Raw genomic sequence first — 17,043 nt, forward strand, 5'->3', positions numbered from 1 at the left:
GCTGTTGGTGGACTATCAATCCCAGAGGGTATCATCACTTCAGTAATTAGTACTTCTGTAATGACATGTTTATAACTAACAAAACTTTTAAAATTGTCCGATTACAAATTTAGAAATAATTTAGAAACTAAGGTTTCAACTCCCTCAGGTTAAATTGACCTCATATGGATATAACTATTATTTGTATGCCCTCTTTGATACTATATCTCTTTAACTGTTTCGGTTCTTATGCAACCTTAGCTTCCAAAGATTCGCTTTTGAGCGTTCCTGATAAAGGTAAATCTAGAAAAACGCATCGTACAGATGGAATTTAAAACGTATTGTTTTAATTTTTCGTTAATATATTTGTGTATTTTTCACATTCTGTTGCAAAGGCAAATGTAGAACGCAGGCATACATTTCATTGCCCGTCTTGGAATTATCGGATTTTGTATTTGTTGGGGTGATTTAGTATTGTTTATTCATGTCGTGTCCTCACCTAACCGAAAAGTAAACAATATTATGTTCAGTTTATTAAAAAAAAAATTTAAGCATTAGTATAGATGATATTCTGTTTGTCAATTACGCCTTTATTTTATCAAATATATTATGTTAAATTTACCTTCACATAAGTTGCCAGAATATCCTTTTGAACAATTGCAACTGAAGCTGTTTCCTGATATAGAACATTTACCCTCATAAAAACAAGGATGGCTACTGCAAGGGGTTACTGCAAAAATCATAATAAATTCAAATTTCATCCTCAAATCTTACTGCAATATTTGTTTAAGATTCCTGCTTACATCCACTTCATTTGGACTGTGGTAGATAGTTGTCTCATTGACAATCATACCACTTTTCTTTATTATTATATTCAAGAATATCCGTGCTAATGCTACATTTTTAACTGTGATCAGAACTATATTGATAATCTATATATAAGATAATATGATTTATATCAAACAAAAATTGGGAAGATGTTGTCTTCTATGCTAATTCTATTGTATAAAGTGACAATAAGTATCAGTAATTTATACCTTCACATAATTTGCCAGAGTATCCTTTAGGACAAGCACATAGATTGCTGCCATTAACATTTAAGCATGATCCAGAATTTACACACGGACTACTGCTACATGGTGTCACTGAAGCAAGATCGAAAAACAGTCGAAATGTATTATGTAGGAGTTTTCACATTTTTATATAAATTTATTTTATTTATAATAACAACTTAACAGTATTCTTATCACTATATTTTTTTCATTGTAACTTTAAATTTGAGAACAGATTAAAGGTAGAGTTTGAAATTATAAATTGCTGCTTTTGAAATACGAAAATGTTAAGTTTGTGTTCACGTTCTGGTGTGATTTGCCTCCATTCCGTCGATGCTTTATTGTAGACTTGTACCTGATTTAAGTAAGTTTCTTATTTTAATAGAATAACACAAAATCATTTAATAGAATTGTTATGAACTGGCTTTTTCTGTATAAGTTCTGGAATGGATACTCGATCAATTGTGTTGACCCTCGACGGTTCAAGTCTCGAGGTCAATACAGTTATACTTGAATTTACAAAGGCAAATTACAAACAGCAAGTTAATAAAACTTACTTTAGCATTGTCACCATGTGAACTGGAACATTTAAAAACTAACTATTCGTTTTTGTATACTACTAAACTATAGATATTTGATGATATTCAAATTGTATCTTCCTTGCAATATATACAAATGCCGATTAATTACATATTGATCTGACAGAAATTAACAAAGTTCAATATATATCCGACTATACGGTATGGGTTTTTTTCATTGTTGAAGGTCGGATGGTTGCCTATAGTTGCTTACATCCTATTCATTTGAACTTTGGTGGATAGATGTCTCATTGGAAATCATACCACATCTCTTGATTATTATATTCAAGAATATCCGTGCTAATGCTACATTTGTAACTGTGATCAGAACTTTATTGACAGAGAAATTGTGATATCTAAGATAATATGATTTATCTCAAACAAGTTTTGGGAAGTTATGACTCCTGTCCTAATTTTATTGTATAATGATCAGTATTGTATAAAGTGACAATAATTATCAGTAATTTAGACCTTCACATAATTTGCCAGAGTATCCTTTAGGACAAGCACAGAGATAACTGCCATTAACATTTAAGCATGATCCCGAATTTACACACGGACTACTGCTACATGGTGTCACTGAAGTAAGATGAGAAAACAGTCTAAATGTATTATGTAGTAGTTTTCACATTTTAATATAGATTTATTTTATTCATGATAACAATTTTACAGCAAAGTAAAACATAACTTATTATTATGTGTTCGTATATTCATATTCATTAAAATACCATACATTCATTACATTGTTCCAATTGCTTTCAAACATCTTTTTAAAAATCCTCATATACTTCATTTACCTTTCATACTTACCGGAATAACGTATTATGCACCTGTAATGGGCAATTTAATATTATCGTTTTAATATGAACTGTCTTTCCCTTTTCGGTTCTAACAAATATCGTAAACATTTATGACTATTGAATAGCGGTATACTACTGTTGGCTTTATTTATATGGATGAAACCGTGTTCCCAAATAATAACATTTCTTCTTCAGATATAGTACGATTATCTTACCTTCACATAGTTTACCCGAATATCCCTCTGAACAACTGCAACTGAAGCTGTGTCCTGAGATAGAACAACTACCATCGTGAAAACAAGGCTGATTACTACAAGGTGTAACTGCAGATAAAATTAAAAAAAAATCAAACCACGCTCTACTGTTACTTACATAATTCTTTGGGTATCATTTTATTCAGATTTTTTCACTTTTAAACATTTTATGGGGGCGGGATCAATGTACCGTTTTTTAGACATCGGAATCATTTTTGCAAATATTTCCACTAAAACCGGTGCTAAGGACAGTCTCAAACTTGCAGTGACTTGAGTTTTTTCTGGTTTCGTGATGTTCCTTTGCTTTTTGTGTTTTGTTGTTTGTTTGTTTGTTTTTGCTGTGAATGTACTGACTTTTCGTCAAGGTAGAATACCCCACATCCTTTGTGTTTCTGTTATAGTTCATAGAATAATATAATGTTGTTCCATGTATCATTAATATTACATCATGTTAATTGGAATTAAATCAATGCAAATGTAGTTTACCGATGTTTAAATCTCGTCAATTGAATAAGAGTAAACATACATAAACTTAGAGAATCGCACGAACTCCTAAATGAGTTTTTTTTTAAACAAATGATTAGCAACTCTCTTGTGTCAACCATGTCATCAACGTTTTTATTACATATTTTCACTACATTTACATTTATTTTTTCTCCATTTGAATTGGTAGCATTGCTTTAACTAGTATAATGAGCATCTGACTAAAGAAGAACTATATAGTTTTAATATTTGATTACCTTAAATAATGTCCAATTCAAATAAGATCAATTTACATTTCGATTAACTTGTTAATTTACTAATGTTAAAATAAGACTTAGTACTATGAATCGATTGTATGTCCCATTTATAAATAATAGTTTGATATGTTATACCGATTAAAGTCATTTGAAAAACAATTGCATACAACAACAATGAAACGGTATGAGCAACAGTACCGTCCACATGAAAACCAGAAATACCTTCACATGATGATCCAGAGAAACCACTTCTACATGTACACTGGCAGGTTGATCCTAATACAGTTTTTGTTCCTCCATTATCACAAGGAAAGCCGTCACACGGATCAACTGTAAAATTATTTCAAATATCAAAGAATGCACAATTCCATGTGAAATAATATTACCATCGGTATATGAACTGTTTAATGGTTAAGTACCTGTCTTTGTAAGAATCATGCAGGTTCCTGTTGGTGGGCGATTCATGACCCCTCTTCAAATGTCTTTATATTTTTTTTATGAAGAAGGTATGGTATGAAAATAAGTTTCATATATAATTTTTTTTCTTTTGAACCTTGGTTGCCATGGAAACCATCCTTACAAAATTTTGCCAAAATACGTACAAAAGTAGCCTTTGAAAATTGAAATATAAAGGATTTTAAAGAACCATTGAAAAAAAGTTAATCAATACAAACAATAAGTATATTTACATTATTGACAAACAAAACCATAAACTATACAAGAACGTTAAAATTTTGAATTTACTACATAGTTCGTTTCCATAGCAACCATTTAAAAATGTGTTAAAATTCGAAAATAAAAAATTTCAAAAACTCCTAAATTTTAAATCTGTTTATCTCCCAAGACCAACAATACAATTACATGTCAGTGACAAATTTTGAAAGACAACATTCTATATATTCATAAAGTAAAAAAAGAAAGTCGTGGTTTTTTTTTTTCTTTAAAAAAATAATTTTAGTCAAAAATTGTCAATTTTCACCAAAATTCAGATTACCAAACAGATGAATAATCAAACATTTTGAACTTAAAAAGCTAAACTATTCCATTTATATGTGCATTTCTGACACACATTTGTTAATTTTAAACTAGATTATATGATTAATGAAGATATACTTGTACAAAACGAAAACTCATCGCTCTGGATATGGTGCACCCCCCCTTTTTTTTTGGAAAACATTTTTTTTTTTCAAAATTATAAAATTTGTTGAAAAAAATGTGGAATCTTATTGTGTTTACTTGTGAACTAATCATTTTAAGAATTTAAGCATGTAGTGCCTGGGATTGATGCTGTTAGTGAAAAAGAATAATATTGAACTCCAAAAACATTTAAGTCTGTGTATAAAAATAAGAGGATGTGTTGTTATTGCCAATGAGACAACTCTCCGCAAGAGACCAAATGACATAGAAATGAACAACCACAGGTCATCGTAAAGCCTTCAACAATGAGCATAACATGATTGTCTGTAAAACAAATCTTAATGAACAATTAAAAAAAAAATTTGCCCTAGACTAAGATCTGCTAAACAAGAATGCACACCCTGAAATGTCTGGTTGGTTTTATTTATCAATGAATTACTTTTGGAACTCTGTTATATAAAGATTTTAATACAAGTATCATATTAACTTAACATTATCAATGTTCTAAGAAAATGAGGTCAGGGTAAGATGAACTATGTCAGACAGACGAAATTCGGCAATTTTTCCATTTTTAAAGGAGCATAACTCATTAACAGTACAATAGTTTTCAAAGGTACCAGGATTATAATTTAATACGCCAGACCCGCGTTTCGTCTACATAAGAATCATCAGTGACGCTCAGATCAAAATAGTTATAAAGCCAAGTACAAAGTTGAAGAGCATTGAGGACCCAAAATTCCAAAAAATTGTGCCAAATACGGCTAAGGTAATCTATTCCTGGGATAAGAAAATCCTTAATTTTTCGAAATATTCAAAGTTTTTAGCAGGAAATTTATAAAAATGACCATATAATTGATATTCATGTCAACACCGAAGTGCTGACTACTGGGCTGGTGATACCATCGGGGAAGAAACGTCCACCATCAGTGTCATCGACCCAGTGGTGTAAATAGTTATCAAAGTGACACCAATAAAATTCAAACTAGATCTGTATTTTTAGGTAATAAGCATTGTGTATAAGTTTCAAAACATTTGGTTGTGGCTAACTTAAGTTAGAGAACGGAAACAAAAAAGTCAGCAATTTTTCCATTTGTAAAGGTGTATAACTCTAGAACGGACGTACTTACGAACAAGGGTACAACTTAATGCCACCTTTGCTACGGTGGGGGCATACAAATTCTACGCGTTCTGAGGAAATATATACCAACGATCTATCTTAAACTGTGCAAGACTTTGTCAATGTTTGTATGGTATATGATGGAAAAGGACAGCTTATCTATCAATTTTTTTTTAAATAACCTAATTGAATTATTATTTGTATAAGGGAGAGTTATCGCATCTTTATAGTTCTCAAAACATATTCTGCTTGTGGGCCTTAAGGAAAATTTGCTGGTCCTAACTAGTATATACTGTTTCGATTCTCAAAACCTTAGGACCACCATGTGCAAAGATCATTCATGGAATTTTGCTCAATTTTATCAATTGTTATATTTACACATTTGTATACCCCTGCCGTGGCGGAGGGGGCATTACGGTTTACCATTGTACGTCCCAAATTTGGTTTCTGTTCTCTAACTTTAGTTTGCCTCAACCAAATGTTATGAAACTTAATCATATTGCTTATTACCACAAACACAGACCAAGTTTGAATTTTGGTGGTGTCACTTTAACCGTTCTAGAGTTATGCCCTTTTACAAAAAAGAAGTATTGCTGTTTTTTTTTCGTTTCCGTTCCCTAACTTTAGTTTGTCTTTACCAAATGTTATTTAAATTATACACAATGCTTAAAACCACCAAATACAGATCAAGTTTGAATTTTGGTGGTGTCACTTTTACTGTTCTAGAGCCATGCCTCTTTACAAAGGGAAAAAGTTGCTGAATTTTTCGTTTCTTTTTTCTTTCTTTAGTTTGCCTCAACCAAATGTTATGAAACTTTTACACGATTCTTATGACCACAAAACTTGTAAAAAGTACACATTTGGTAAGTGTCACTTTTACCGTTCTTCTGTTATGTCTGTTTATAACTTTTATGATATGCAAGCGGGAGCATCATCTGTGTCCAATGGACATATTCCGCATTTATTTCAAGCTCTTTTGCATAAGTTAGATTCATTATATATTAGAATAGAAAGAACGGTTGTGTAGTTCTTCTTCAATTTCAATTTTGACACAGTTAAATCGATATAGTGACAAATAAGTGTTTGCATAAAGGATTCGATACATGTCGAATTTCATGGGAGGTAAATAGTAACAGCCATTATGTGTACATAATCTGACTCTGCGCAATAGTATACTAGTCAACAAAAGAAACGATACAAGGCAATGTATTAAATTTTCCATATATAATGAAATTGGAACACTGTACCAAACTTAATAACTGTTTCATTGGTCTAATTTTTACAGAGTGTTATTTTCTTATCAAAACCACTGATTTAAGATTAAAGACCGATTTTTTGTTTTTTTTTATTTTTGATATTTTAAAAATAGTCTTTTTTGCCAAAATATATTAGAACTTAAAATTTTAAGCTTAAACATGGTCTGCTTAAAATTTTGATTGCCGTCCGTCCTTGTGTCCATCTGGCTGTCCGTGTGTCTGTCTGTCTGCCCAGTCCTTGCAGCGCTCTCACATGTACAAATCTTGTCAGATTTTTCCGAAACTAATACTTTAGGTTAATATATGCAACATCTCAAACAAGTTATATATTGGTGGCCAATCGACTTTTTTTAAGAGTTATTACCCTTAAAAATATTAAATTTATGGAAAATGGCCTTGTTAGCGCTCTCGAGGGTACAAGTTGTTTATTTTTCATTTTCAGTATATTTCTGATAGAACGGACGTAGTTTTTTAGTTCACCATTCCATCACTTGGCGTCCGTCGTCGTCCGTCCGGTGTTTTAAAACTATTTCAAACATCTCCTCTGAATCCACTGAACCAATTCCAGCCAAACTTGAGCTGAATGATCCTTAGGATATCTAGAATAAAGTTTGTGTTTTATTTTCTATTTTGTCAAAAAACATGGCTGCCATGGCTAAAAATAGAACATAGGGGTAAAATTCAGTTTTTGGCTTATATCTCAAAAACTAAAGCATTTAGAGGAAATCTGATGTATATAAACATGTTCATTAGGTCAAGTTCTATCAGCCCTAAAATTTTCAGATGAATCTAACAACCCATTGTTGGGTTGCTGCCACTAAATTGGTAATTATAAGGAAATTTTGCAGTTTTTGGTTATTATCTTGAATATTATTAATGACATTGATAAACGGCAAACAGCAAAAAAGTTCAGCAAAGTAAGCTCTTCAAATAAGTTGAATGACCAAAATTGTCAATTGACCCCTTAAGGAGTTATTGCCCTTTAAAGAATTTTTCACAATTTGTTCATCTAGTTTGCTTACTTTAAAAAATCTTCTCCTGAAACTGCTGAATCAATTTCAGCCAAACTTGGGAGTATTTAGTATAAATTTTGTATTTTATTTCCTTGTAATTCTAGAAACATAGCCACTTTGGCTAAAATGGAACATAGGGGTAAAATGCATTTTTCTGCTTTTGAAGAAAATATGACAGATACAACATTTAAATGGAATTTTTAAGCCACTCATTGATATATATTGAAAAGCATAAATAATCATTGATGAAAGATTTAACCAAAAAATTACAGGTGATCGATTCAGGCTCTTGAGAGCCTCTTGTTTAGAGTTAAAATTTAAAGACAGTCTGAGACTAAGTTTTTTTTATATAGACTGAAATAAAACTTGGACAGAGGCTTATTTCAAGACTATGAAATAGCATCTAAAAATTTCAATTTGCACAAAAGTGTATTTCATGTATTTAGGGAAGCAGTAATCCTTTATTCAGTTATCAGCCTTTCGGCTGTTTTCTGTTGTTTGGTTGGATTGTTGTCTCTTTGACACATTCCCCATTTCTGAAAAAAATCTAATATCTAAAAATGGGGAAGGAGGTTCTATCATTGCCCTAACTCTTTGAAGAAATTTCATGCTTCAATGCTCAAAATGTTCAGAATTTAATACCATCTTTCTTTTAATTTTTGATAAATTTTATAATTTTGAAAAAAATGATTTTTTTTTCAAAAAAAGGGGGGGGCACCATGCCCAGAGAGAAAAGTTTCATTCTCTACCAACATATCTCTATCAATAATATATTCTCATTTATAATTACTAAATTTGTGTCAGAAATGCACATATAAATGGAATGATTTAGCTTTTTAAGTTCAAAATGTTTGATTATTCATCTGTTTGGCATTATTAATTTTGGTGACAATTGACAATTTTTGACTAAAATTATTTTTTTTAAAGAAAAAAAAACACACGACTTTCTTTTTATTCTATGAATATATAGAATGTTGTCTTTCAAAATTTGTCAATGAAATGTCATGGTATTGTTGTTCTTGGGAGATAAACAGATTTAAAATTTAGGAGTTTTTGAAATTTTTCATTTTCGAATTTTAAAACATTTTTAAATGGTTGCTTTGGAAACAAACTATTTGGTAAATTCAAAATTTTAACTTTTTTGAATAGTTTGGGGTTTTGTTTATTAACAATGTAAAAACCCTAATTGTTTTTATTGATTAACTTAATTTCCATGGGACTTTAAATTCCCTTATTTTAAATTTTCAAAAGGGTCTTTTTTCACATATTCAGGCAAAATGTTGTTTTGATGGTTTCCATGGCAACGGGCAATATACATGGAAAATAAAGACAGAATTTTACTTATCTTCCAAAGTTCTAATGCTATAGGGCCAAAAAAATTACTTCTGTGACATGTCATGAATCACCCCCTGCATGATTTTTAAAAAGACAGGTACTTAAATTTAAAAAATAACTTAGTTACAAGTTTCCACATAAAATATGTAGTCGCGGAGATCGTTTTTTTTTTCTTTTTTATGGGGTCATTTCTACATGGGATGCATTTTTTTGGTTAAATATAAGATCAGAATAAAGAAAAACGTTGAAATTGAAAATTGATACTTATGTGTTTAGTATCATTGATAAAAAACAAAGATTTGAAGGCTATGAGTCGACAATACGTTTGAGATACGACAGGTGTTCAGTTGTGTTGTTACCCTGTGTATAAGCGCATTGAAAATCCATTTAACTGGTCTGTCTAATATAAAACTAAATAGTTTATTATTTTGTTTCGTCTTCAACCAAATAATTCCTGGCATAAAACTTCCGGATTTTGAATTTAATCTGACAGGTACTTTATCTACACAGAAATTGCAATAATCTTTTAAAAATTGTTTCATCAATATGATTTAAATCAAACCAAACCTTGAAAAATATTGTTTTTTATTATTAATTTTATACATAAAGTGATAGTATTGATCATTAGTTTGTACCTTCACATAATTTGCCAGAATATCCAATTGAACAAACACATAAATAGCTGCCATTAACATTTAAGCATGATCCAGAATTTACACAAGGACTGCTGCTGCATGGTGTCACTAGAGCAAGATTGATAAATTAGTCATTTAGATTTTAAAATAGTAAATTGTATATTTTTATATAGATTTACTGTATCCATCAGAGGTATGTATCGGGCAAATATAACATTATTCATAACCATTAGTCCATTGCATGGGAAAGTATCTGCAAATTTATAATGTGTCATTGTGATAATGATACCGTCACCAAATTGAAAATGTAACATGCATGCAAACATAATGGTACATTCTTTGAATTGAATTTTTATAGTTTATTTTTTCTTCTCCACTACGTAAAATATAAATCCGACGTTTTCACCGTTTACATATAGGACTACCGACATTAAGTAAATGCAAATGTGACTGAACATTGGTTTTACAGAAGAACTGTCGTCAATTTATCCTTTGTCAGAATGCAAATTTCATGTCCAGTTTATTATAGTGCTTCTGAGGAAAGTCTAAAGCAGTAACATATATGAAGTCATAAGGAAATGCCTGTACCAAGCTAGGAATATGACAGTTGTTTTCAATTCGTTTGATGTGTTTGAGCTTTTGATTTTGCCATTTGTTAAGGGACTTTCCGTTTTGAATTTTCCTGAAGGACGATATTTTTGTTATTTTACTTTTTCCAGTCATAAGTTTCATTTTCATATATGTTTCGTTAAACTGACCTTCACATGAGTTGCCGGAAAATCCCTTTGAGCAATTACATCTATAGCTGTTTCCTGATATAGCACAACTACCATCATATAAACAAGGTTGGCTGGTGCAAGGTGTTACTGCAAAGAACTTTAAAAATAAATGTCAGCCTCCCTTGTTACTTAAATAATTTCTTCAGCAAGAACTTTTTAAAATATTGCTTATATGATTTCAAGAATCAAATATGTTCAATATATCATTTACATTTCATCGTATACATTGGTTTATATCGTTCTACGGCTTGATACGGAAGAAAAGAAACAATAACACTCTGGTATGAATTAAAGCGAAAGTAGTATGTTCTTCAAAGTCGTATTTTATTTGGTGTTTTAATGTTTCTTTAATTAGTGTGTCACCGATTGGTCTTTTGTAGATGAAACGCACGTATGACGTTATCAATTATAATCCCCAATGCACAAATCGCGTAAATCAAATGATATTACCCAATCTTGAAAAAACCCACGTATTCAGTTATTTCTTTTTCTTACATATGCATTTATTTCCAATTCGTAGGAATTTTTTGCAATTTTCCCTTGAATTATTTTTCATTACTAAAACAAATATACCGTTCTGCTACATTACTACATTATTTCAAATTTACTCAATAATCATCTTCATTGACGGTTTAATGTTCTAATATGAAAGTAAGTCTGATAACTATAAAATGATTTTCTGGATGCTGAGTTGAATACATGAATCGCCGATCGTTGTAGATAGCGGTTTGTTATGTCATACTGCTAAAAAATATATCACGAAAATAAAATGGTATCATCAAAAAGTCATCACATTGAAAAACAAACTTTCACATGATGGTCCAGAGGAGCCCCTTCTACATGTACACTGACAGGCTGTTCTTGACACTGTTTTTGTTCCTCCATTTTTACAGGGGAAACCTTCACACGGATCAACTGTGAAAATTATTTAGATATATAAGAGGGTGTTCAACCTCATGTGAAATATCTTATCACTATATTTTTTTATTGTAACCTTTAAGTTTAGACCAGATCAAAGTAGAGTTTGAAATTATAAATTGCTGCTTTTGTTATACGAAAAGATTTAGTTTGTGTCCGCGTTCTGGTGTGATTTGATTCCATTCCGTGGATGCTTTCTTGTAGACTTGTACCTGATTAAAGTAAGTATAGAATTTTTATGAACTTGTTTTGTTCTGTATGAATCCTGAAATGGATACTCGATCAATTGTGTTGACCCTTGACTCTTTAAGTCTCGAGACAAATACAGCTAACCTTGAATTTAAAATGGCAAATTAAAAACAGCAAGTGAATAACACTTACTTTAGTATTGTCACCATGTGAATTGGTACATTTAAAAACTAATTAAGCGTATTTGTCTTATACAAAGCTAGAGATATTTGATGATATCTAAATTGTATCTTCCTTGCAGTATATACAAATGCCGTTATATCATATTGATCTGACAGAAATTAACAAAAAATATAGCCGACTATACGGTACGGAATTTTTTCATTGTTGAAGGTCGTATGGTAGCCTCTGGTTGCTTACATCCACTTCATTTGGACTGTGGTGAATAGTTGTCTCATTGGCAATCATACCACTTTTCTTTATTGTTATACATGTATTCAAGAATATCCGTGCTAATGCTACATTTTTAACTGTGATCAGAACTATATTGATAATCTAAATATAAGATAATATGATTTATATCAAACAAAAATTGGGAAGATGTTGTCTCCTATGCTAATTCTATTGTATAAAGTGACAATAATTATCAGTAATTTATACCTTCACATAATTTGCCAGAGTATCCTTTAGGACAAGCACATAGATAGCTGCCATTAACATTTAAGCATGATCCAGAATTTACACACAGACTACTGCTACATGGTGTCACTGAAGCAAGATCGAAAAACAGTCGAAATGTATTATGTAGGAGTTTTCACATTTTTATATAAATTTATTTTATTTATAATAACAATTTAACAGCAGAGCAAAACATGAATTATTATGATTTGTTTGTAGGTTTGGGTATCATAATAAACATTCAGTATTAAATGACTTGATATTGATATTGTCCTCCTATTGGCAATAGAACCCGCTCAGAAAAAAATACCATACATTCTTTGCACTGTTCAAATTGGTTTCAAACAGCTATTTAAAAATCCTCATATACTTCATTTACGTTTCATACTTACCGGAATAACGTATTTTGCACCTGTAATGGGCTATTTAATATTCTGTTTTTAATATGAACTATCTTTCCCTTTCGGTTCTAAGAAAAATCGTAAACATTTATATTGATGAAATTGTGTTCTCAAATAATGCCATTTCTTCTTCAGATAGATTATGATTATCTTACCTTCACATAGTTTACCCGAATATCCCTTTGAACAATTGCAACTGAAGCTGTGTCCTGAGATAGAACAACTACCATCGTGAAAACAAGGCTGGTTACTACAAGGTGTTACTGCAGATAAATCAAAAAGATCAAACCAAGCTCTCCTCTTACTTAAATAATTCTTTAAGTATCATATTTTTCAGATTGATATATCATTGTAAGACCAGTTTGTGTACTAAAATTTTAATAAGACGCACACCATCTTTAATTGGCCCTCATTCCTAACTACGCTAAATTTTTCACTTCTAAACATTTTATTGAGGCCGGATCAATATACCGTTATTTGGACCCGTACAGGTTAACAGAACTTTAGATAATCCAAACCAGGTACTTCATATCTGAGAAAGAAGCAACATATACCCTCAATTTTAGAAGACGAAGATGATATTCAAAATGCTGGACTTTTTAATCGACAATATATTTGTTGTGTTTGGAGGATTTATATTTCAACAGAAAATTGGTATTCCAATGGGTACTAATTATGCATCCCTTCTGGCCGACTTGTTTTTGTACTCGTATGAAGCAGAATTCATTCAAAAAAACAGCTTGCAAAATTCTTTGGTTTTACTTTCAGATATATTGATGATGCCCTATCACTGAATTACCCATATTTTAGTCAGTACTTGCATCTCATAAATCCCAGTGAACTTGAAATTAAGGATACTACTGTTACTAGAAGGACTGCTTCATATCGTGATCTTTTCCTCAATATTAAAAAAGGCAACAGTAGTATACCGGTGAGAGAAAACAAATCCGGGCCACAAACTAAAACCGAGGGAAACACATTATCCATAAGAGGAAAACAAAGGAACAACAGGAACACCGAAGCGCAACAAAAACAAACGCCAACATACATAGAAACGAACTACTTGATAACAACTGCCATATTCTTGAGTTGGTACAAGACATTTTAAGAAAAAATCGTGGGTTGAACCTGCTTTAATGGCTAGCCAAACCTCCCGCTTTATGACAATGTTAACTAATTGCGCTAAAATGACAACACTACGTGACAGAAATACAACACAAACACACACAAGAACATTCATCACAGAGAAACGCACAAACAAATAATAAAATAGTCGACACAACATGCAAACCGAAGAATAACAACGAACATATTCCATCAGCGACAGACACCACAGAATATCACAAACAGTAATTAACATGCAATCTCAAACTTTATACAATTATTTTCACAATATTCGTCCAAACAACTTTTATGACAATGATGGTATTGAAAGGCAATTTTATAATTATTTGGACTACAACGATAAGACATAACACATTATCCAACCGAAACCATAACAGAAACATCAAAAATAAATACATGAATGTTGGATGTACACAATACTGAGACACGTCGTATAGCAATGCAAATTCACACTCGGTATAACAGTTCTATTCGGGAATAGGTCACGTTCGGTACTTAGATGGACGACGTCATACTAAAATCTATGACAAACGGGATGATTTCAACTTCCCAATTATCAATTTTCCATTTCTCAGCAGTAACATACCCTCTGCTCCGTCGTATGGTGTTTACATATCTCAATTGATACGTTATGCTCGTGCATGTTCACACTTTACGGACTTCATATGCAGGAGTGCTCCTTACGCAGGCACTGCTCCAACAGAGTTATGATGAGGAAAGATTAAAAATGACACTCCGTAAATTTTATGGACACCATCACGAATTGGTTGATCTATACGATATTTTTACCACGTCTTAGATTGTGGTTTAACATCTATGTCGTCTGTCTTCTAAAGTACCGAACGTGACCTATTCCCAAATATGACTATTTTGCCGAGTGTGAAATTGCATTGCTATACGACGTGTCTCGGTATTTATACATCCAACATTCATGTATTTATTTATGATGTTTCTGTTGTGGTTTCAATTGGATATTGTGTTATGTCTTATCGTTTGTTGTTTGAAATCTGTATTTTCGGTGCATTTCACATATGTCTTATTTGTCAGTATAGTTGAGTGAATTTCCATTTTACCATGGATAAAGTATTGTGTTAGTCCAAATTATTATGAAGTCGTCACAGCATTTATTTAAAACAGCTTTTCAATACCGTCATAGTCATGATAATTGTTTGGACTAGTATTGTGAAAATAATTGTATGAATTTCAAGATTATATCTTCGTTACAAAAATACGTCACTGCTTGTGATGTCCTGTGCTGTTGTTAATGGAAAATGTTCGTTGTTATTCTGCGGTTTAAATGTTGTAACGACTATTATATAATTTATTTGTGCGTTTCTCTGTGCTGAGTTTTCTTGCTTTTGTTTGTGCTGTATTTCTGTCACGTAGTGTTGTCATTTTAGCGATTTTTTTTAACATTGCCATATAAGCGGGAGGTTTGGCTAGCCATAAAACCAGGTTCAACAAACCATTTGTTTTTTTAAAATGCCCTGCACCAAGTCAGGGATATGGCAGTTGTTATCAAATAGTTCGTTTCTATGTATGTTGGCGTTTGTTTTTTGTTGCACTTCAGTGTTTCTGTTAATCCGTTGTTTTCCTCTTATATTTGATGTGTTTCCCTCGGTTTTAGTTTGTAACTCGGGTTTGTTTTTCTCTCAATCGATTGATGACTTTTGAACAGCGGTATACTACTGTTGCCTTTACTTAGAACTAATTCGTTCATTATTGTATTTTACAAAATTATCGGTCAATATGTGTTCTACTAGGATCATAAATACTTCACCTTTCATTTGATATCTTAATTACTGAAATATATTCTACATAATTTGATATTTACACCTATGCGTAGGAACAATTTTGTTTTAAATATGTACTACTTTCCAGTATGTTCTTTTTTGACCGGGCCCGATTTGGTGGTGTTACATCTAACAAAGTCTATCCGAATCATTTTGCAAAGAATTCCACTCAAACCGGTGCTAAGGGCCGTCTTAAACTTGTAGTCAGTTGAGAGTTTTTCTGGTTCCGTGTTGAAGGCCTCACTGTGACTTTGAGATGAAGAACAGCAATAAACGCTGTGCTTTGCTTTTTGTGTGTTCTTTGCTGTGCATGTACTTTTCGTCAAGATAGAATACACCACATCATTTGTTTTTCTGTTATATATTCATGGAATAATATAATGTTGTTCCATGTATCATTAATATTACATCATGTAATTGGTATTAATTAATATGAATGTAGTTTACCGATGTTTAAATCTCGTCAATTGAATAAGAGGTAACAAACATAAACTTAGAGAATCACACGAACTCCACAAGGAGATTTTTATAACGTTTGTTGTTTAAAACTTGAGAAAAAAATAAACAACTCTCTTGTGTTAACCGTGTTGTCAACGTTTTTATTTCATATTTCACTACGTTTACATTTATTTTCTCTCCGTTGAAATTGGTTGCATTGCTTTAACTAGTAAAATCGGTACCTGACTAAAGAAAAAAATATAAAGTTTGAATGTTTTATAACCTTAGATAATGTCCAATTCAAATGAGATCAATTCATATTAAAGTAAGACTTCGTACTATGAATCGATTATATGTCTCTGAAAAGATATACATCGACCATTTATAAATAAAAGTTTGATAAGTTATACTGATTTAAGTCATTTTAAGAACAATTGCAAACAACGAAAATGAAACGATAAGAGCAACAGAACCGCCCACATAAAAAACAGAAATACCTTCACATGATGATCCAGAGTAACCACTTCTACATGTACACTGACAGGTTGTTCCTAATACAGTTTTTGTTCCCCCATTATCACAAGGAAAGCCGTCACACGGATCAACTGTAAAATTATTTCAGATATCAAAGAATGCACAATTCCATGTGAAATAATATTCCCATCGTTATATGAACTGTTTTAATGTTTTAATTCTAAAAATAAACTTAGATACAAGATTCCATACAAAACAATGTAGTCGAGGTGATCGTTTTTCCCCCCTTTCTTCTTTGAAAGGGTCTTTTCACACGGGATGCAGATTTGGTGAAATATAAGATCAGGACGAA

General features: G+C 31.6%; 1 protein-coding gene across 1 annotated transcript in view; it reads right to left on the bottom strand.

Moving 5' to 3' along the window:
* LOC127711453 (fibrillin-1-like) overlaps positions 1 to 17,043 on the bottom strand; it is a gene marked incomplete at its 5' end in the record, with an annotated part of 283,783 nt that overhangs the window by 162,527 nt on the left and 104,213 nt on the right. The window contains 11 exons of the mRNA XM_052217522.1: positions 602 to 709; positions 1,017 to 1,124; positions 2,081 to 2,188; positions 2,625 to 2,732; positions 3,626 to 3,733; positions 9,897 to 10,004; positions 10,655 to 10,762; positions 11,483 to 11,590; positions 12,443 to 12,550; positions 13,017 to 13,124; positions 16,715 to 16,822. Coding sequence (XP_052073482.1) covers positions 602 to 709; positions 1,017 to 1,124; positions 2,081 to 2,188; positions 2,625 to 2,732; positions 3,626 to 3,733; positions 9,897 to 10,004; positions 10,655 to 10,762; positions 11,483 to 11,590; positions 12,443 to 12,550; positions 13,017 to 13,124; positions 16,715 to 16,822 — 1,188 coding nt within the window. The remainder of the gene's footprint in view (positions 1 to 601; positions 710 to 1,016; positions 1,125 to 2,080; positions 2,189 to 2,624; positions 2,733 to 3,625; positions 3,734 to 9,896; positions 10,005 to 10,654; positions 10,763 to 11,482; positions 11,591 to 12,442; positions 12,551 to 13,016; positions 13,125 to 16,714; positions 16,823 to 17,043) is intronic.

Source organism: Mytilus californianus, unplaced genomic scaffold (genome assembly GCF_021869535.1).
Source record: "Mytilus californianus isolate M0D057914Y unplaced genomic scaffold, xbMytCali1.0.p SCAF_8, whole genome shotgun sequence".
In the NCBI taxonomy this organism is placed as follows: Eukaryota; Metazoa; Mollusca; class Bivalvia; order Mytilida; family Mytilidae; genus Mytilus; species Mytilus californianus.